The 22591-nt window shown below is 31.1% G+C and overlaps 1 protein-coding gene across 3 annotated transcripts in view; it reads left to right on the forward strand.

Annotated features, from left to right (window-relative positions):
• LOC107068069 (uncharacterized) overlaps window positions 1–19516 on the forward strand; it is a 39841-nt gene extending 20325 nt beyond the window's left edge. For all 3 annotated transcript variants that reach the window (XM_089173692.1, XM_089173694.1, XM_089173693.1), the window contains exons 3-4: window positions 11921–12155; window positions 17004–19516. In XM_089173692.1, coding sequence (XP_089029818.1) covers window positions 11921–12155; window positions 17004–17332 — 564 coding nt within the window. In that variant the 3' untranslated portion in view covers window positions 17333–19516. The remainder of the gene's footprint in view (window positions 1–11920; window positions 12156–17003) is intronic.
• The last annotated feature ends 3075 nt before the right edge of the window (window positions 19517–22591 follow it).

Consider the following 22591-nt stretch of genomic DNA (forward strand, 5'->3'; position numbering starts at 1 on the left):
ATTAAAAAAAAAGTTTTCGCAAGAAGGCGATGACAATTTTTATCTAATAAATTCTAACTAAGTTTAAGAAAGTTTTAAGATTTGACAAGATGTTGAATATTTTCGATGCATTCTTGCACAAATTGCTCGGTATAATCTTATTAAACTATCGTCCTTATATTTACTGATTGCTTCTGGATAAGTTAAATGAAAACCTTTAAATACCTTGGAACTCTTTTCTGTTTCTCTCTCTCTCTCTCTCTTCCACTTTTTTCATTTCTATGTTTTATCTTTTACAACTTTTGCTTAGCCTCATAAGTTTTTTACGACTCGTTCGTATTCGCTAAGAACTTTTACGTGTCATGATTTTTGATCAGAGAGAAAACATTTTTAAATAATACGAAATAAAAGAAATATATGTGAAATATTTTTCAAGGATATTTCTTTTTATTTATTATAATTAAAACGATAGTTTTTTTTTTTATATTATCAAGTTATTATAAGTGTCACGTGTGTAATAGCAATGAATGATAAAATTTGTAATAAAACGAAAGGAATTCAGCCAGTTGGCAATTAGTTTTCCGTTTGAGGTAAAAACGTGAGTGTAAATTTATGGCTTCGATGCTTAAAACGTGACGCGACTAGGATCTATATAGAAGGGCTACGAAGGGCTACGAAAGGGATACTGACCAGTATAAGATTTCACGAAGTTGTACGATCGTAATCCTATGGTAAAACTTCTGATAGAAGAGATTTTAAAGTAAAAAAAAAAAAAAAAAAAAAAAAAAAAAAAGGAAAAAATAAAACCCCCGAAAAAAAGAGAACGAAAATAAAAAGAAAAATGTGACAAATGTTTTTCTTCTCGCTAATTATATTTAATTTTCATAGTTATTTATAAACATAAGTGCACTTAAAATATTGCGGAATTTTAAGTTTACCAGTTTACTACTAAAAGTTTAAGCCCGTAGAAATAAATGAACAGAGAAACTGCATTGCTAAGCTTGTCTTTGTTAAAACTAGTCGAACGGACTTTAAAAATGTTCGTAATTTTAAACCTGACCACAACATAAATGTCCACAGATACTCCTAAAAGTTTACGTTTTCTCTCTATCTATCTTTTTCTCTTTCTTTTTCTCGTTTTTACTCTTTTTCTTGTATTTATTTTCCAAGAAAGAAAGTATACTGGAGTAGTAGCTAGCACATTGCAACACATTTCAACAAAGAATAGAAGAAAAAGAAGAAGAAGAAGTAGTAGTAGTAGATAAAGAAAAAGAAAAATAGAAAGATAGAATAAATGACGTTTTTCGTTAAAATCATAAGTACGAGTGAATGTTCTCGAAAAGATGTTGAATCAAAAGTCTTACCAAAAGTGGTGTATTTAATTCTAAAACAAATCTCTACTACTATATTTATATAATACGATGAAAAGATAATTTTAAATAATTAAATAACGAGATAAAATAAGCCGAATTTTTCTTTTAATTCGAGTTTCCTCAAAATGTCTACAACGTTCTTCCATTTCGTTCAGTTCTTTCGCATTTTACGAGGATAGTGAGTATAACAAAAAAAAAAAAAAAAAACAAGAAAATAAAGAGAAAAGATAAAGAAAAAGAAGAAGAAGAAGAAGAATGAAACGAGCACCTAACTATTTTGTGCTAGGCCAAAGCTTGATTGGATCTCTGATCGATGGTACGAGCAAGCAATGAACGCCCAAGCTCAAGTGTTTTTTACTTTCTTCTTCGAGAACCATCGCGATAGTTTGATACTATAAAAAGGAAAAAAAAAAAGAGTAAAAGAGAAACATTGCAACATTTTCGTAAATAGGATTTTGTCTACGCAAGCGAGTAAGATTAACAAAAAATTATATTTTTCTTTTAATGAGAAACTGGAGAAAATTGAAAGTAATTTTTTAAAATGAATGAGCAATGTTTTAAAACGAAATGAGAAATTTTTGTTTACTTCGGTATTAAATTTATATTACTTTTTTCGCGTAACAATTAATTGTAACCCATTGTTTTAGAACGTGATTAGAATTTTTTTTTCTTTTTTACTCTGTTATTAAATTTATATTACTTTTTCGCGTCGTAACATTTAATTATATCATTAACAGAAAGAAATAGAAAAATAACTTTTCATAGGAGGACGTTGATTAAAATCTAATTAATTAGATTCTCACTCAAAAGGCGATGTGTAATTAGAGAGAAATCACGACGACATGTGAGATTTGGAAGTGTGATATCGAGTGATTCTCAATGAATCAATGTACACATACGCACAAACATCTGTGCATATATATCCTTCCCGTAACATTCTGTGCACTTCTGCGGGCGATAAGCGGTCGGATGTTAAATCAGCATAAACCGTAAAGTCCAATGAGTTCGATTAATTCAATATAGGATGAGTATGCTCTTTATACAAACGAGAACTGCTTCGGATGATCGAACTTTAACGCTCGATAAAGTAATAATAACATTCAAAGCGCCAATGTTCTGGAATACGTATATATGTGCGTAAATATATCTACATATGCATGTACATATGTTACAATTTCAATTACAAAGAGCCCATTTCAATGTAAAGATATACCTACATAGAATAGTACAACAAAAGAATTACAATTTTAATCCGTTATAGAAAATTTTGCTCAATGAATCTTATTCTGTAACAGTAACCGTGGTTACCGAAAGATAAACATGAATATCTAAAAAAAAAATGTATTATTAATTATACTTCGTGCTGCACCACGCCAAATATACATAAAAGGTACATAAATTTTCTATGAATCGATAATTCACGAAAGTGGATTGAAAAGTTTTGAGCTTTATAGTTTTCTACATGGTGTAGACATTCCAATAGGAAAATACATTACAAATAATGCCCTAAATTACGGATTGCACCCTTGATTTAATTTATAATAAACGAAAGAAAAAATAATAAATTACTGTTAGATGACTTTAATAATAACGTGGTTATAAAATGAAATAAATATAGCTCAATGTTTGTTAATACATTTTTTTTGAAAGTATCGAAATAATACATAGATATGAAAAGTCATGAAAGGTATACAAATAAAAACAAAAAGTTCAATCATAGGTTGAAATAATACAAAACGTATATATCGTTAACAAACTCACAATGGTCATTCGTGAACAATTTATTAATTAAACGAAAAGATGCAAAATCGTTTCGTTGAGCAAGAATATAAAAAATTCATTGTGTATGATCACGTGTTATATCAACTATACGCATATACAGGTAAAAGAATGAATAGGTCGCAAATTTATTTATTAAACTTTTATTGACACTCGTTTCTCTTTCAATACTTTGTTTAGTTTGAATTTACCTATTGTCGTGAGACGAACGTGCTTATATTTACGTGATCGATCGAACTTTGACAAAATATTTAATTAGAAATTTTTTTTCTTATATTTGATGAAAAGAAACATTTGTATTGTGTTTCGATTAAAAAACAATTATATTATTTTTATAAAAAAGAAAATAACGTCAAACGTTTATCATTTGTAATTTATCAAAAAGTTGCCAATGAAATTATGTTTAATAGATACAGCAAATATGTAAGTAATTTTTTGTAATAATCGTAGTTAGAATCTTCACTTGATATTCGGAAATTTCTTGACTCGCCATTAGTTAGGTGAAATCCTCGATGTGTCGATTATACAGCTCGTCAAGATAATCGTGTCGATGGTAAATGATAAACGACCGTCAGAACAGTTTGATGTATCGTCTTACGATCAAGACTATCAATAGTTTCTGATATCATGCTAAGATTTTAAGGAATGAAAGAGCCCGTCAAATTGGAAATCTTACTACATACAAATTATAATACAAGCTTTAAAACCCTTTTTCATTATTATAAACATACATATTTAATTTGTTTAATTCATACTACAAACACATGTATAATACCAGCCGACAAATTTGGTTACAGCACTTCATTTTGTTAAAATTTCTTTACTCTTTCACGTTTTTTATATGATTTTATTTAGAGTTGTCAACATTAGGGGTCCTAAAATATATATCAAAAACTAACAATTATTTATTTTCCATTTTTTTTTCTTAATTGATTTGTTTTTATTTTTTCAAAAGAGAGGATCTTCGATTAAACAGGGCTGTCCATGAAGACCATGCATTATGTCATAACTTTACTGTTATCAATATTCATCAGATCAACTTACCCAGCTATCAGTACTGTTCATAATATCACATTGCAATATCTCATACGTTCAACTTTGATTTTGTTCACAAGTATTAGACATTCTACGATGTTAGATAGTAATGTTTCAGTAGATTGTTTACCTTTGCTATAGTTGGACATTAATGATATGGTAAAATATTGTAATTAAATTGTATTACAACTTTTGATTACCTAACGTATAGAAATCTATTCGTTTTCTAATTAAAAACGATTTGATATTCATTATTTAAAAAAAAAAATATCATGTGGGCAGATCACACGTGTTAGAAGTGAAACCTTCGAAAAACTAAGTTTCGAGAGAATGAGACGACTGCAGAATATCAGGAGTAGGATAATTGTAGGGTTTATTTGTTATAATATTATTATTATTTTATTGTTATCACATTCAAAAATTATTATACGTTTTATTGAAAACATATATAAAAAGATAACATATTACACAGTAAGCAAGTTCTCAATTCAAAGAAATGAAACGAGTTGCTTCTGGTAACTAAAAAATGCATGATAACTAAACACCTCTGTTAGTGTAGTAAACACTTCTCTAGTAAGGAAAAAGTAGTGAGGTTTTTTCGATATTTCCGAATAGTCCGTCGAATGTTGGTAGTTCCGAATTTCCGATAAGTCCGTAGGGTCTTTCCGATAAGTCCGTAGGGTCTTTCCGATAAGTCCGTAGGGTCTTTCCGATAAGTCCGTAGGGTCTTCCCGATAATTCCGTAGGGTCTTTCCGATAAGTCCGTAGGGTATTTTTAATTAGGCCTCGTAGAGTGTCTCGTAAACAAGCCTCGTAAAAAAGCCTCTTAAACGAGTTTCTTCTATTTAAAAACTTTTCTATTTTATTGAAAAATTTGTATAAATTTCCTAAATGCCTAAACATTATAATTAAAGAACATGTCTTTGGATATTTATGAGAAAAATATTCTAGAATGTTGTCTATTTCTTTTTCTCGGATGTATCTGATAATGATTTTTTTTTTTTTTTTTTTAAATATTGCAGACAATACAATTATTATATTCTATATATTTCATATTTGTTTATTATAATAATTGAGAAATAAATATTTTAATATTAATTTTTCAATAAAATAGAAACATTAAATAGAAAAGAAATGACAAATTGGTAAAATAAAAACAGACCACGCACCTTCTCTCTTTATTTCGACCGTCGGTTCGTTTGGACCTTATACTTTTGTCGCATACCTACGTGCTTATCTCTGTTTATTCTTGTACCCTTCTATCGCTCCTACCTACAAACATTTCGAGTATCGAAATAATATGTGTCCACGCTTTGTAGTATGCAGTCGCACACAAACACACACATATTTAACAAGGAGCAATAAGTACGAAGCATATCATTAAGTGGAGATCGAGAATAGGAAAAACTGTATTGCTATATTCCGTCTCATTCTCTCGCTGGCTCAATCCTATGTGTTTGTCTCTTTTTCTCTCATTATTTAGTATAGCAGCCGTTTCATAACTATGTTTCATAGTTCCGTTTCCTGACCGTCCGCGTTTATTTACTTTTCAGATCACTCCTATTCTAAAGAAGTTTTTACTTCAAAAAAAGAAGTCAATTCAAAAAATGTAAAATAGAAAAATGTTATCAACCGATTGAATCTAACCAAAGTAATTTCTTATCGACTCGATCTTGGAACTGGCCGCAATTGTTTAGCTGGCGTTCACCAAGGGACGATGGGTACCCTTTTAAGGGTGAAGCTCAGCCAGCTCGAAGTTAAACTTTATCCTAAAGATTCGCCGTAGCAGGAACTCCATTCGTTCCATTAAACCACGAGCACGAATCCGAAGTACGGACCATACAATTTCGGTTTAGTTTGCGCTTCGTCTAACAGAAAATATCTCGATCCAGATTCACTCACATACGTAAAGGATACAGACGATGAAAATTCGTGAGTAGAAGAAACGAAAGAACAAAAAAAAGAATTGTCTGTGTAAACACACACATATACATATATATATACGTATACATTAAACGAAGAAGAGATTGCCAGATATCGAGAAAAAGTATCTCAAAGATAAAAAAAAAAAAGAAGAAGAAGAAGAAAAAAGGTGGAGAAAAAAAATAAATTGATAGGTACAGATAAATCGAACCTCGAGGGATAAAATCTTCCTTTAAACTTCGTTTTACAAATAATGTTGCTTTAAAATCTAACGAAAGAAAAAAAGAAAAAGATAAAAGAAAAAGAACAATTGAAAGAAAATAAAATCCCTCTCTTTCTCTCTCTTTTGGAGAAAGTGAGCGAGAACACTTTAAAGCATTATTCGAAATCGGATTTAGTACGAGTTTTTAAGAGACAGAATAGTAGAAACACGGAGATTCTACGGGAAAGAATAGTACAATCGTATCGAAAAGTAAAAGAAAGAATATAGCGAAGTTTTATCTTGAGTTCAGTAGTAGAAGAAGGACAACTCTTCAAACGTTGACACCCTCCTGTCTTCAGATGAAAGGGGCTTCGACGTTCCGATAAATCGTCGCGTTTTTCGATTAGATCGTCGTCCAGCAGCAGGTTCGGCCAAGACGTCACTGGATCAGACAATCTCCAAAAAGGAGACAGAGAGAGAGAGAGAGAAAGATAGAGAGAAGGAGAAGAGATAAAGTCTTCTCTTCTTCTTGCGTGTGCCAGCACCGGCATCAATTTCGGTCCAGTGATATACGAGCGAATATTATCCGGCAAGGACACGACACTCTCACTCAACGCTAGTGGAGAAGCTCAACGTATGCAGAGCCTCATCGATTTCCAACCGTTTTGAGAGCACACCTCGACAGCTGGCAATTTTTCCAAGAATACGTGCATTTGCATCTTTACGACTTTTGACGAGCAAATCCATATCTTGTCTTCTTCCCTCCGTTTTTCTTCTTTTCTTTCTTTTCCAAACCTTCCAGTCCCTGTCCACCAAAATTTTTTTTATTATTTTTGTTCTTATTTCCTTTTGTTCTTTCCTCTCAACATGTGTGACTACTTTGTCTTATTTTAAAAATCATTATCCTTTTATTTTACGATTTAACTCAATCGTGAGTTAAGACTCAATTTTGTCATATTACAATTTAGCATAATTATACATATTATATTTTCACGATCAATTCTTGATAATTATATTTTGTTTCATGCAATATTACAAATTTCTAATAATGAAGAATTTCATTACCGTAGTTCCTTTTTGGTTGTTTTTTTTTTTTTTTTTTTTTTTTTTTTAATAAAAATAGAACATCATCGATCGTAAAAGTAATTAATACCGTTTTCGTCCTTTACAAGTGATTTCGAACGGTGAAACAACAATCATTAATTCTTCTACGATCAATTCGTGCATAATTGTAAAATTCGGATAATCAAAATCAGAGTATGTGTGTGTGTTGTATGCTTGGATCATCGAACAATTCGATATTTTTTGGTGACTTTGAGAGCTTCCCTCGCATTGGACGATTGGCCAGAAACGTATTTACTATGTCGTTAATTTTAAAGCTCCACGACCACATTGCGAGAGAGTATAGAATGGAGGAGGAGAACTATCCAATAGAATGACAATAATTTACGACGAAAATAAAGGTTAGAGAGAAACCGGGATGGCGTATGCACGTTGCACGAGAGCATCCCCATACTCACACATATATTCTCCCTTTTTCTCTCTCTCTCTCTATATATATATATATATATAATTTTGTTTATTCGTGTTCGTATTTGTCGTACCGTTGCCTCGTGGAAATATCTATTCGCGAATAGCCCCATAAAGGGACGATCTTTTGCTGACGGTTATTACGTTATTGTGTAACTGTGAGCTTACAAGGAACCACACGCTTCGTTGATTCGTGCTACAGAAGAGACTTTGTACGTTATAGATCTCTTTATTGTCTACATTTACTATAGACCAATTAAATAATATCTAAATTATAACATTACTTTTATCTGTTTTCATTTTATAAATATTATCCTCAAATTTCTAGCATTTGTATTAATTAAAATTTAATTCGCATCTACTTTTGTTTGTTTCATGTTTTACTTTGTTGCTTTTTCAATACCACGCTCGTTTTAAAAATCGATTAATGCAGTAAGTGATGTTAAAAAAAAAAAAAAAGAAGAAAAAAAATATAATAACATAAAACGTCAGAAGCACGTATTCGATTAATTGCCGACTTTGAATATAATGTATATAACGTTGGCCGGTTATCGTTAAACCCTACGATCTTCGTAACTGAATGGGAAATACAAAGAGAGCTACGAGGATCACTAACGTCGCGTTGTACGCTCATAAAATGTTCGTCCACCTGGGTTATTACGAGCTATTGCTCTATGCCATTTTCCTCTCTCTCTCTCTCTATCTCTCTCTCGCTTACACCATCCACGAATCCTTTTGAAATTCGCTGGTGACCTATTAAAAGGTTGCGTAATTTCTCGGCCTGACGCGATCCAATTAAAGTAATGAACAGGCAAACTGAACTACCGAATATCAGGGCTGCGTTATTCGCATTGTTCTCTGTATATCAAGTACAGTCGGGAACAATGATTACAGTCGACAATTCCGATATGAGAAAATTAAAAAACATTCATGTTTTATTTTAACTATTTTCATATCCATATACGTATATACATACGAAAACAGATTGAATCAGTGACATTTAATCGATAAATTGCGTACGATTTAATTAGTTCAAAGGTAAAGCGAGTATATTCGCACTAAAATTCATAATATTTGAAAAAGAAAATGGCACAAATTTTGTAATAATTTGTCGATATCGATTTTTATTCTCTTTATCTTTTTTCTTTCTCTCTCTCTCTCCATATGAAAAAAATAGTATTAAAAAAAAAATAAAGAAAATCTCTCGAGGTTTATTTCGGACTGTACTTGGAGTATAACGCGAGGACAGTAAAATCGTGTACTACGTATTTTCACGCGTGCGCGCGTGAACTTGCAGAAATACTCGAGTATGTATACATGTATATGTATGCACGTAAGCGTATGCGTTGCGTTTATTAAACGTAGAGGATAAAACGAACGAGTATGACTAGGAAACGTGTTGGCCTCGTCGGTAGCTTCAGTAATCGCGCCGAATGAGATTCGACAGGGACTCGGGTATCATGCGTGTGAAACTTTTAATTGCAACTGAGATTCTGCAAATAGATATAGATATATAAATGTATGTATACATATCTATGTATACGTATCTATGTGTACATATGTGTATGTATAGAGAATGATAGCAGAATAAATGAGAAATATTTTTTAAAGCCACTTCAGCACATCTAACAGCAATAAAATGAAAAAATAAAAAGAGGGGTTCATGTGAACACATATCCTTGATTTGATTTTGAATAAATTCTATTTTTTAATATACTTTCATAAAAAAACATTTAAAATGACATCCTCGTGAAGCCTGCTGCTTCTGCTGCTGCTGCTGCTGCTGCTGCCCACTTTATCACAACGACTATTTTACTTTTTATATATACATGTCCAAATGTTACCCGGATTTTGTGAAAATTTTATCAAATTCTCTCAGGAAGAATTTCAACGTTGTCACTGTTTCACTAAATTCACCTAGCGAAAGAATTATATATATATATATATATATTGTTTAGACATGTTAAAGTTGGTACTAAATTATTTTTCGCTTGTTCAGAGACATCTTGTGTTTACGGGTAGTCCTTTGTAACTGATGGTACAAACGAACAGTGGATGATTTTATATGAAAAACTAAGTTTCAAATGTAAAATACAATTTGTTCAAATAAAGCTTTGTTTTTCGAAATAAATAAGTTTGTAAATTTGTCAAGTATGCATGCACTTGATTCAGTTTCAGCTTGATTCCACTCTCCAACGATTCTACTCTAATATTTATCGAACAAGGTTGCAAGCTCAGTCAAGTACACCAAGTACTCAACAAATTATCAACAAATGTTATTCCACATTTTCTACTTACAATTAGTTTTTCCATGTAAAATAATCTTCTACTTGCTTGTACCACCACCAGTTGCAGGGATATCAATTATTTAAGCTCGAGACTCAATTAAACATTTTATTTGATTGTATCTTTCGCAAATGAAAATTGTATAAAGGATTTCCAAGTTCGCGTTCCAGTGAGTTCTACTTTCTCTCTATCTTTCTCTTATTGCAAAAAATTACTAAAGTTCCGTTAAAGCCTTTCATCGAAACCTTTACTTACTCGGCATAATTTGTAAAACGTTGATAATAAAATGTTTCATCAAATCATTGAAAAGAATAAAAAAACAACAACAACAAAAGAAACAGAATTATTAATAAATAATTTTATTTGAATTATATATAAATATCTCGAATATTAGAGAAATTTAATTAAATTCGATGTACATACAATGAAAATTAATCGATTGAATAAAATTATAATCGTAAGAGAATAAAATAATTCATTGGAAATCTGGTTAATAATTTCTATTCATAAGTAATAATTACGTCTGTTTCTCTCTCTTTCTCACACACGCACACACACACACACATATACACTCTCACTCTCTCTCATAGAAATTACGCATTGTTCGGTCAATGAATTTAATGTTTAAGAGTATAAAAGAATTTTCGTGGCTAGCCACGGGAATTGGATACTCTGGAGACTATATTCGTTCTATTCGCTTGCTATCATTTCACTAGAATCGTGCTAGATAAAGAGAGACAGAAACATAGAAATAGAGAGAAAGAGAGAAAGAGAGAAAGAGAGAGAGAGTGAGAGAGAACTTAATCGCTTGGCGATTATGTGCTCGATAAATCGCCAGTAATTTGGTTTAAGCACTTTGTACCATTATGTACATTCTGAATATAGAACTATCAAGTTCCTGGATTATCTCAACAATTGAGACCTCTCTCTCTCTCTCTCTCTCTCTCTTGCTCTCTCTTTTTAATTGTCTATAAGTTACAACCAATATATTCCTTCATCTTATCTTTTACATACTTGTTTTAAGCTCTCTCTTTAATCATTATTAATTATTATTTTAAGAAAATGGACTTTAAATGAATTCTTTTTTCTTGAAGTACATTATCTATCAAAATAATTTGATCACTTTATAAAATAATTGAAAGTTGATCTAAATGAAAATCGTATCCAATTTTTCTTAATATTTATATAGAAAATCAATGGTTTGTTCAAGAAATTAATAATTACGTTCAATTTGAATGTTTCATCAATCAAAAAGTAATTTCATTTGTGCAAAACGTATTTCTGATACATTGATTAAATATTTTTTTGATCGCATCTATAATTCAATCGTATTTATTTTTTGAAACAAATTAATTCCATAAAATTGTAAAAATTGTTATTCAAGATGCCAAGAGAGTGTAAGGCAAGTATTGAAAATATTAGATAATTATTTTGATGAAACTATAATATTGAAATATTTGATAAACATTTTATAAATTTTGTCTGTTAGTTTTTCTAATAAAAGTAATTTATTTTTTTGTAAATTTTGTCACAATAATAAACGACAGGTAATTTAGATCCTACGTTTATTAGGAAAATTATTGAATTCTCTTACGTGATTCTAAAATAAATTTGTAGCGTATCAATAATTGTATATAATTTAAAAGATATATAAACATATGTATAATTAAAACGATGTAAATAATTTTTGTTAAATATACAAACGTTATATTTTTCATTAATACTTTGAAATATATTCTATTAATGAAAAATTTACAATTAGATGGAAATAGAATATAAATAATAAGCTAATCGATTTATGTGCCGTTTTCAGATAATGGGCAAATGGTATGTCGTGGAAATTCTTGAACATAGGAACGATCCTATGAGACCTATGAACAGTGATCGCGTAGTTCTCGATTCCTGTCCAACCGTTCAACTACACTCGCACGAATATTCCTCGCTGACACTTCTCTGGACAGAGACTGCTGGAAACTTGGAATATACGTTTCGGATATCTGACATATCCAGGAGACCAGGATTCTGGACTTCCTCTTATTTACAAAATGGTATTTTGCTTTCATTATACATATCGTCTATGTTCAGCCATATAAGTCACTAACATTTATGCTAATCTAATTATTACTCATCAAATTTTTACAATTAGGTTTTGTAAAAATATACTTTCACGCATTACACATTCACGCATCAAGGAGTACTTTTTCTAAATTGTTTATAAAATTTTAAACAATATGTAAGCTACATAAATCATTTTCGGTCAAAAGTATAGTTAATGACTTTTGTTTGAATGTAAACTATGTTATACACGTATTACGCATATTATTCAAATCGATAATTTATATTACAAGAAAAAAAGTTTATTCTAATGTATGTTAAATAATTTTAAGGTCGTGAAGCTATCACGAATTTACAAATATTTTCTTTTTTTATTCTTCCCATTGTTCTTTTATCCTTTTTCCAATTTTTCTTTTTTTGTTTTTTCAATTCAATCATTCCAGCGTGTATATAAATGGAAAAATAAATAGAAGAAGAAAACCAATCGAGGAAATAAAGAACCTTCAATGAGAATATACGTAACTCCGATGGTCCGAAACGGGTGGGAAGAGAAATTTACTTTACTGTTTGATAGATTCCGTCTTTTTGAAGTCTCTGTTTTGATAGGAAACAAAAGAGAGAAAGAGAAAGAGATAGCTCGATGAACCAACTTCCAATGGAAAAGCAAAGTTCTTTTGAAAACGATTATCGTAAGCTTCCAGATAACCGATCGCATAAACTTCCCGATGTATTTTGGAGGCCGTTCGAGGAGAAGTTTTCGAAACTGTTTGAGGAATAAATTAGATTAACAGGCCGACCAAGTTACCACTATAAAGTTACCATAAAGCCTCTACAAAGTTACTTTATCTTCGAGATTATATAATGGCCAGCCATTAAAAATCAAAATCTACTTTTCGTCCTTACCATATTTTCATTAACTCTTTTCTCCATGGTCATGATTCCAATTCCGAAAAGTATTGAGAAAAAAAAAAAAAAGAAAAACTTTACGACCACCGATGGTCACAGTTTCAAATCCAGACTTCGTTGGATTAAGTTTTTGTCGAGTAAAAAAAGTAAAACTTCCAAAAGAAATAATCATTTTTTCAATAATCGTTACGTAAATTTTTATATTTCTTAAAACTATGGTTAAACTTTTTCGATTCTCGTAGCATTTACCGAATATAAATTTACGCTTTACAGAATAACCAATAATGTTTTTTCCAATGATTAAATAAAAATAAATAAAACGCATTTAAAATAACAAATAAATGTAATTGAATTAATTTAATTAACTATATTATTGGTGCGGGACGAATGAATCTGTTCGTAGCCGCACATTATCTCAAATCGTGGAATTAAACCGAACACGACCACCACCCTCACTTCCATTTCCGTATTGATTTTCTCCACGATATTTATTGTTATATTTGATCAAGGAAACAAATAAAAAGTCGAGCAAATGGAATTAAAATTACAAAAATGGTATAATATTTGACGATAAAGGTACCAAAGTATACAATTTGGGAACCACTGTTTTATCACGACAATGATACAATTGAAACGTTATAGAATTATAAGAAGAATTATTTCTAAAAAAGATTATAAATAAAATTCGACGAACATATAAAAATAATAAAATCGATTGATCGTTTAATTATGTCTCGATAAGAGTAAGAAAAAAATTGGAAACAACAAAAAAAACAAGCCATTGATATTATTCAAATCAATGCAACGGTTGGAAAATGAATTTCAATCTGTTGGAAATAATTATTAGCACTGGCGCTCGGTTAAAAACAATTTCTCAATCGTTTTATGTTCTCCTCTTTCTTATATTCTATCTTTTTCCTAGGTCGTCCTCTCTTTTCTTTCTATTGTCCAGGATTACTATAGATGCAGCTGCCTTTTCGATTAGGAGAAATTCATGCTCGAGATATTAGCTCGATCGTAAAAAGGCAGATGGCAGATCGTTAATGTTACTTATAATTAAAAAGAAAATTAAATTATAGTCAAACAAATAGCTATCCAACACCAACAAAAATTCAAAATATTCGATTAATAATTATCTGTAAGGACATATTTTTCTAAAGTTGAAATAAAAGAAATTTTATCATCGAAACAAAACACGTATACGATATTTTTTTTGATCAATCGAACTAGTTGATATTCCATATGTAATAGGTATATTATATGAAAGGTTTCTCTCGTTTCGAAACTCACTACAAGTTGACATGTGTGCAACATTCTATTTCTTTTTTTTACAAATTCAAAATTAATTTTTTCATATCCCAGTATTTTTTCTTTTTTGAAAAACTTTCTGTTCTATCACGAAAAAGTATCGTCCTCGCATTTGTTACCATTTTCTATTTTAAATTTTTCCCCTTTTTCATTTATAATTTTGGAACAAACAATTACAATTTTTCTACTAACATAAAACTCGACTGGAAACGGAGAAAATTCATAGAAAAATTTAACGATGCGAGGATTTCAAATGATAAATAATTTAATAAAAATTTCGCTTGTTTAATAGATTTGTTTCAAATTGTTTTCATTTCAAAATCTTTTTGCATTTCTCTCTCTCTCTCTCTCTCTCTCTCTCTCTCTCTCTCTCTCTCTCTCTCTCTCTCTCTTTATATATATATATATATATATATTTCTGTTTCACACGTAATCGTATATATTGAAATCGTAAAATATAAATTTCTTATCAATAAATCTTGATTTTTCAACGATCGTAAAATTCACAATAAACGAATGCGACGGAGCAAATAAATTTCTTATTGTCGGAGGCTTCATTCAAGTCGTCGTAGCAATAAATTAACGAGTTCGTTTTAAAGAATCGAAACTCGTAACTCTAATGCACAATCACGTTACTCGAACGTTGAAATTCGTTGATCTCGAAGAGATGACGTTTTATGGACTTACGAGAGTGAAAATTGAGAAGTACTTACTTCCCACGGTAAATTCTTTGGGTTCGTTCGCAAATATCTCATCAGAATGCAACGACCGTTAGTTCGTACTCAAAAAAAAAAAAAGAGAGAGAAAAAAGAGACGAAGAGAGAAGGAAAAAAAAGATTTAAAAAATAGAGAAAAAGAAACGAGAAAGGATAGAAAGAGGGTCAGGGGGGGATTGGTGAACGAGTTTGTTACGTTCTCGACGTTGAAAATCGTAATTTTCGTGGGTCCCGAAACGTGAGGTAAATTTTTACACTCGCGTTCGTCCCCGGTCAGCACTTGACAGCCAATGAGCGAGGAAGGTTCAGCAGGTAGGAACGAAATCTGTGCACAGTCACTTTAACGACCTCGACGACGCATCATTATCTAATTTTGATAGTTAGTTCGTTAGAGCAAGAAATCGTTGAATTCGACACGTCAGAGTCTTGCTTGATTTTTAACGATCCTTTAATTTCTTTCACTTTTATTAGAACCTTATCACGTTTCCTATCCAGTGAGAGTCACTTTCATCAAAAAAAAAAAAAAAGGAAAAAGAGAAAAAGATATTTTATTTCATCGTTAACTACATTTTTTAGCCAAAAATAACCAATGTAGCTTACATTACTTAAAATGTTATAAACAATTAAGAAAAAAGTTCACTACATTAACTCTCTTACAGAGAAAAAGCATGGTAGAAAATGTTAAAAGAAAAAAAACATACTTTTTTCCAAACTTGATTCGTCTCATTAACAATTCGTTTGACAAGTAATAATTCGGATTCATAATGATCATAAATTTTAGATAGTGACTTTTGGTTGAACGTAAAAGATATAAATATTTGATGACTGTTTATAAATTGACCATTAGCACTTGGTGAGAGTCCTAGTTACTTTAGTTTCACGTCAAAACGTTCACTTGGAAAACGTGTTGCAGAGTAACAAGATACGAACACGTATCTCGTATTACGTGTCATTATGTCGTTAGATAGCTACTTAGCCTTTGATTAGAAATTATACGTGTAGCTACTCGCAGACACGAGAATTACATATGTATATAAAAGCTCGGTCACAAATGTAAACTTTAATTCGCGTTTTAACGTGCACCTCATACGGTACGATACAGAACAGAACAGAACAGAACAGAACGACGTTTCATGCGTGTGACGTTTCGATGATCGCTCTTACAAATGTCGACGATCCCTGCTGAATCTGACATTTCATTGAAAACGCCTTTCACCGATCGAGCAATTAACGGCATGTAAAAAATTTCATCCCATGTCTTTTATCGTTTTCATCTGCCGTTGACAACTAGGATGCAATAATGACTACCTTTTACATACAAACAAAAAGAAAAAATACACAATGACGTTATTGATATATTTTAATAGAAACGGGACAATATCCATCATTATTTCCTTCTTGTTTACTTAATATACATACATCGATACATATTTACATACATTATCATCCAAAAATTTCGAGTTAACGTACTAACATATGAAATACATTTAAATTATTGGAAAGGTATGTTTCTCAAATACTGAATTCTTATTATGTATAGAAATACTTTATATACATATAGATAGAAAATTAATTAGAAAAATTTAGTTAAGAATAATCAAATAAAATTAAACGTAATATACTAATCAAAGTAATTAATTATTGTCTTTACAACAATTTTGCCATTATACTTACAACTAATTTTTATTCATCTCCCATTGACAAATTACTCCAACCATTTTTTAGAATATCCAACAAATTTTCTTTCGATTTTAGTACAATAAAATGTGTAATATAAAAATGCATTATATGTGTACCCAAGTTTGATATATTACAAATACATATCAAATGCATAACGTAAGAACGATACAAAAATATATATTCACAGGAAAATGTAAAAATTCTAATATCATGGGTATTTTTCTGTCGTAGGAACGTTAGCAGAAAAGAAATATAGACAATTCACTGGTTGCGTTCACGTGATGAAAGCAGTAGCCTCGGACATGGTGTTGACCTTCTGCTCGCGATACCCAACAAGCCAACTCTATTCCTTGCTACTCTCACGGGAACACACGCTCGGTGAGGCTGACAGACGAGGGGTTCACAATCTTCTTGGTCGACGAGGTCTGAAGATTGTAGTAACTCGTGAGACCTGCGTGAACGGTGCAGCTGGATGGAGAAGAGCTATGGTTGACCTCGTTACCTCTACGACTCTTCTAGCACTCCTATCCTCAGCTATCCTTTCCAGATCCTCGCAGTAAAACTCTTGACGTGACCACGGACTCCACCGCGATTTCTCGTATCAACCATCTTACCTACTACACCCACCTTATACCACCCTTACTCCATTCACTCAATCCAACCCTATCCTTTACGAAGGAGTACTCCCCTCTCTCTCTCTCTCATCTCTCGAGTCACGTAGATCTCGCGGATAAGGCTCGCCCTTTTTTTTTTCTTTTTTTTTCTTTCTGACATAAATGGCATTTCGTAATTTCGCACTATATCAATAATAAAAAAAAAAATCGTTTCTCCGATTTCAATCAATTCACATCTTACTCGAAATATCGTCAAATTTATTTAAAATGTGTGCATTGAAATAACGGAAAAAAAGAAAAAAAAGGAAAAAAAGAGAAAAGAATAATGGAACAAAGAAATAAAGCTTTTCAATATCAACGACATCGATATCTCTCGATAGTACTTCACGAGTACGTAGTATTGTTAGTTAGCATAGAGAGAAACTATTATTGACGATTTTTATTTAAATCGATTCTAGTTAGACACATCTGAAATATATAGTCATATAAATGGGTATATAAAGTATATCTCGATATATATACTATATATACGTATGAATATATATATAATGTATCACTTCCTTCATTCATACTTTACTTTTAACAAATAGTAAAAGAAAAATCGTTCGTATGATGAGATATTACGAATACAATTTTGTCTTGAAAAGAGAGAGAAAAAGAAAGGTATAAAAAAAATAGGAAAAAAAAATTAAAAATAATAAAAAAAAAAAATAAGTACCAATAATATTAATAATAGTTATAATAATAATTAATAACTAATATAAGAAAGAAATAGAAAAAGATAAACGTTATAAGGTCGGACTCGTTAATTTTTGGCTTCTTCGAGAAACCTATGACAATATCGATTTTAAAAAAACCAATTTTGATCGATTTTTTCAACGAGTAAGGCTTTTCAACGTAGATATCTTTCTATCTTCGAAATAGCAGTAATAGGACAAATTTTCAAAGATTAATATCCGAGTTCGTTGTACTCGTAAGTTTTAACATTTTTCGATATCTCATCAAGGAAAGCCAAAGAGACAGATGAAAAAATATCTAATTGCAGTGGCTTAAACGTTCAATGCCAATTTGGGCTTTTTGTTTTTTTGTTTTTTTACGCAAACTAGGCAAATTTTAATCGTCGATCGTAAATCTCCAATTTATTAAATAATACCCTCCCCCCTACTATCATCCTTGCAATGTGTTACGGTTATTCTGATATTGTATAGATCAGGGTTTCCCAAACATTTCCACTTAACACAATCACCCTCTTTTACATGAGCCAATATTTTCGCGATTCTGGTCATATAAATTCTCCATTTTCTCTTTTACTATCAAAAAATCAAAGATACTATTATTTGCATATTTATATCAAACCAATTTCTCGAGTTCAAGAATTATTTACCTTTACTACAAATTTTCGCAACCCCTTATAGGGTTATGAGTCATACTTTGAGAAGCCCTGATATAAATGATCGAATAAAACGATGATAGTTCTGCCCGAAGTGTCTCGAAATTATTAACTGCATAAATAAACATATGTGCCACCGTGCGTTTCTTAAAAAAAAAAAAAGAAAAAAAAAGAAAATAAAACAACAACAAAGTTTATATCTATATCATAGTTGAAATTTGTTGGGGAGATATTAATTGTTCGTTAGCTTTTTTAATTATTTATCTTCTCTCTCGAATTCGATCTAGTTGTCATGATCGTACGTTACGATGATAATGCATTTTTTTTTTTTTAATGAGATTCCTTTCGAATGCGAATCTATGAGACGATGTGTATGTAGGTATATGCGGTTAATCGTTGGTTCAAATTGTAATCTATAAAGAAAAGAAAAGAAAAGAAAAAATAAAGAAGAAAAAGAAGAAAAATAATTATCGCAAGAGACTACGTAAAGTTGTGTTTTAAAAAAATGCTCTAGAGTCTTTATTTATTGTACAAAACGCTGAATATATAATGATATATATATATATATGTATATATATAATATATATATATATACATATATATATTACGTGTATGTACATGATCTTAGTACCTAATACGATGTAATCGTATGCTTATTATGTGTATAAATATGAAATTAAAAAAGAAAAAAAGAAAATAAAAGTTGGAAGCCGATATGCTTTTCATTTCGAAAAATCTTATTAATTTTTTATTTATTTGTTTGTTTTTCTTTCTCTCTCTATATCTTTTAATGAGGGAGATACAAGGGGATATGTAAATAAATATATACAAGTATGTGTATTTCAATATGTGTGTTTGCGTATGTGTATCAACCAGTTAATGGAAATCCGATGCAACTGAGATAGTCCGTTCGTAGTAAGGCGATCGATCGATCTATCCTATCTATCTATCTATCCATCTTTTTATCTCTTTTTTTTTATATTTTTCTTTTTCTTTTTCTTTTTCTTTTTCTTTTTCTTTTTCTTTTTTCAAAGAGGACTCCACGTTGAACGTAAAAAAAAAAAACTCTCTTGGCAAAGATACACGTAGTGTATACGTGCGCAAGGCTATCGATGAGAGAGGAGAACACGTTTAAAAAGGGTGTGTAAACGTGATAACACGAAGAAAAGAGGGTCACACACGGACAAAGGACAATTCTCTATCAATCTCACTCTCGGCTAACTCGAAAGCGAAATACCTTGAAAGAAATCGTAAAGGAGGTCGTATGGGGAAAAAGAAAAAGATCTCTTGTGGAAGGGTACAAACAGTGGGAGGGAATGGTGGAGCAAAGAATAAAAGGAAAAAAGAAAAGTACAGAGACACGATGGAAGAATTCAAAAGAGAAAGAAAGAAAGAAGGAATGGAAGGGAATATAAGCCGAAACTCATCGAAGAAGAATCGGTAAGCTTGCTTTAAACGAGAAAGAAAGAGAGAGAGAAAGAAGGAATAGTACGATTGGTGCTCAGTCGGCACGTAAAAGGAAGAATGAAAGAGTCAGAAGGGTCTGATAATTAAGGTTAATTCCGCCATTAACTCCAGCATCGTCTTCTTGGTTGTTGGCATGGGTAGTAGTTCAATCGGACGCCTACCGATCGTCGAGGCAAACTAAATTTCCATCTCTTTCCACCCACGTTTCCTACTTCCTTCATTTCTTCTTCCTTAAACCTCTCCCCCTTCTATCTTTTCTTCTTTTCTTTCAATTTCTCGTCTCTTGCATTGATCCTACTTTCTTTCAAAGATCATCGTTCATTTCTCTTATCTTTTTTTTTAGGTAGATTTTTTTTCTTTTATAGAAAAGAGATAATACGTATGATGTGTTTAACAGTTTAACCAAATAATCGGTTTATTTTATAAGAAATCTTTTCAAACGATAATGAATCCTTTGATTTTTCATACTAAATATGAATTCGCTTTATTTCTCTCTCTCTCTCTCTCTCTCTCTCTCTCTCTCTCTCTCTCTTATTGAAATAGGTACATGTAGATGTCAGAGAGAAAGATTGAAAGAAATCACGACCTCGTTAAAATTTCTTTTTCACGAGCCCCAAAGGGAAATTCTATGGTTTGGAGTTTTCCGGTATCGACCGGAAGTAGAAAATATTTCCACCGAGTAAAGTTCATCGATCTTTGGAACTTTCTTTTCCTCCTATTTCTCCCTTCCTCTATCTCTCTCTCTCTCTTTTTCTCTCTTTTACTTTCTTTTCTCTTCCCCCTTCTTTCTCTCTCATTTACTCGAATGGGATAAGTTAAGAGGATCTAAAATTATGCCGGGTGAGTTCGCAAAGGTAGTAGGGTATGTAGGGAACAATAGGACGGCTTCACAGAAAGGCTTCACTTCGTCCCAGGACAATATCCACTTTAACTCCATACAGATTATCGACTTTGTAAAAGAATGGAACGATTATTTCATCGTAGCTATTAGCATTTTAATTGTCGCGTAGGTGTATCATAGAAGCAAAGAAGAAGAAAAAGGTTGAGGAGGAGATGAAGGAGAAGAAGAAGAAAGAATTTTCAGAACCTTTCAGGGAGCACAAACAAGTAAATTAATAAATTAGTTAATCGCTCTTCCGACAATTTATATAGCCTAATTTTGCTTCCGGAAACGATAGAGATAGAGATAGACAAATTAAGAGATAAAAAAGTTCAAACATTAGAATTAGACAACATATGTTATATAAACGTATATACATATACGTGGGTAGGTATATGCATATCTAACGTGAATCATGTAACGTGTTTTTATTTGATATCTCGGTCATACAGATCCAATCTATTATTGTTTTTATTAGTTTATATAATCAAATTATTATGTTCTGTTATGTATAGATGTCTCTTATTTTATTTACATTTAAAGATAAAAACGATTTGTAACAGATTACGTGACTCATTCTGTCTATTTATGTATATGTATACATATAACAAACACGTGTACGTTCATATATGCAAACATGCATTGCTCGATTTTACCGCTTTACCCGACTCTCACGACGGCTTTACGGGACATACGTGAGAGGAATAAGAATTATATTCAATTACGTGCGACATCTAACGCGCGCGTCCGGTTGCATAAACTTTGCCTTGCTCCTAAACTCGCTTACAGTATGTTTCCTCTATTCCTAGCTCCCATGGGATACGTTCTTTCATGTTACACCAAACAGGACCTCACGCAGTACTGCTTCTGTATAGATCTTTTGCTTGAACATTTTCACCTTTGAATTTTTTTTTTTTTTTTTGAACCTTTTAAAGAAAATATTTTACAAGAAAATTACCAATTTTTATATAACGAAATTCGTAATTTAATTTTAGTTAAACATTTTTGCATTATACATTCCTGAAATGTGTACAATTTGTTTTTTCTTGTTTTTTTAATTTTTTTTCGATAATATTAAAATAAAACTATGAAATAGAATTGATTGATATCAATAGACGAGATGAAATTCTTCTTTACTTTCGCTTACATTTGTAACTTCTTTCTTATATTCAACTTTAGTATTTCCTTAGCATAGCATTTTTCAAGTCAAACTCTATACTTACCTATCAAACTTTGGCCATCCAACTTTTCTGTCTTTCTGTCATTTAAAAGCATATATCTCTAAACGTAGGGAGAAAATTTGATGGAAAAGAAAAGAAGTAGAAATATCAATATTGGAAAGAAAACTCAATTCCCATAATATATTTCAATTTTATCGAATTTTCTTATAAGATAATATGATAAGATTCTACACGCAGTTTCAGAATTTTTGTTTTAAATATATTACAGATAAATAGATTAAAGCAAG

Source organism: Polistes dominula, unplaced genomic scaffold (genome assembly GCF_049000335.1).
Source record: "Polistes dominula isolate Pdom_NZ unplaced genomic scaffold, Pdom_raw_medaka contig_33, whole genome shotgun sequence".
Taxonomy (NCBI): Eukaryota; Metazoa; Arthropoda; class Insecta; order Hymenoptera; family Vespidae; genus Polistes; species Polistes dominula.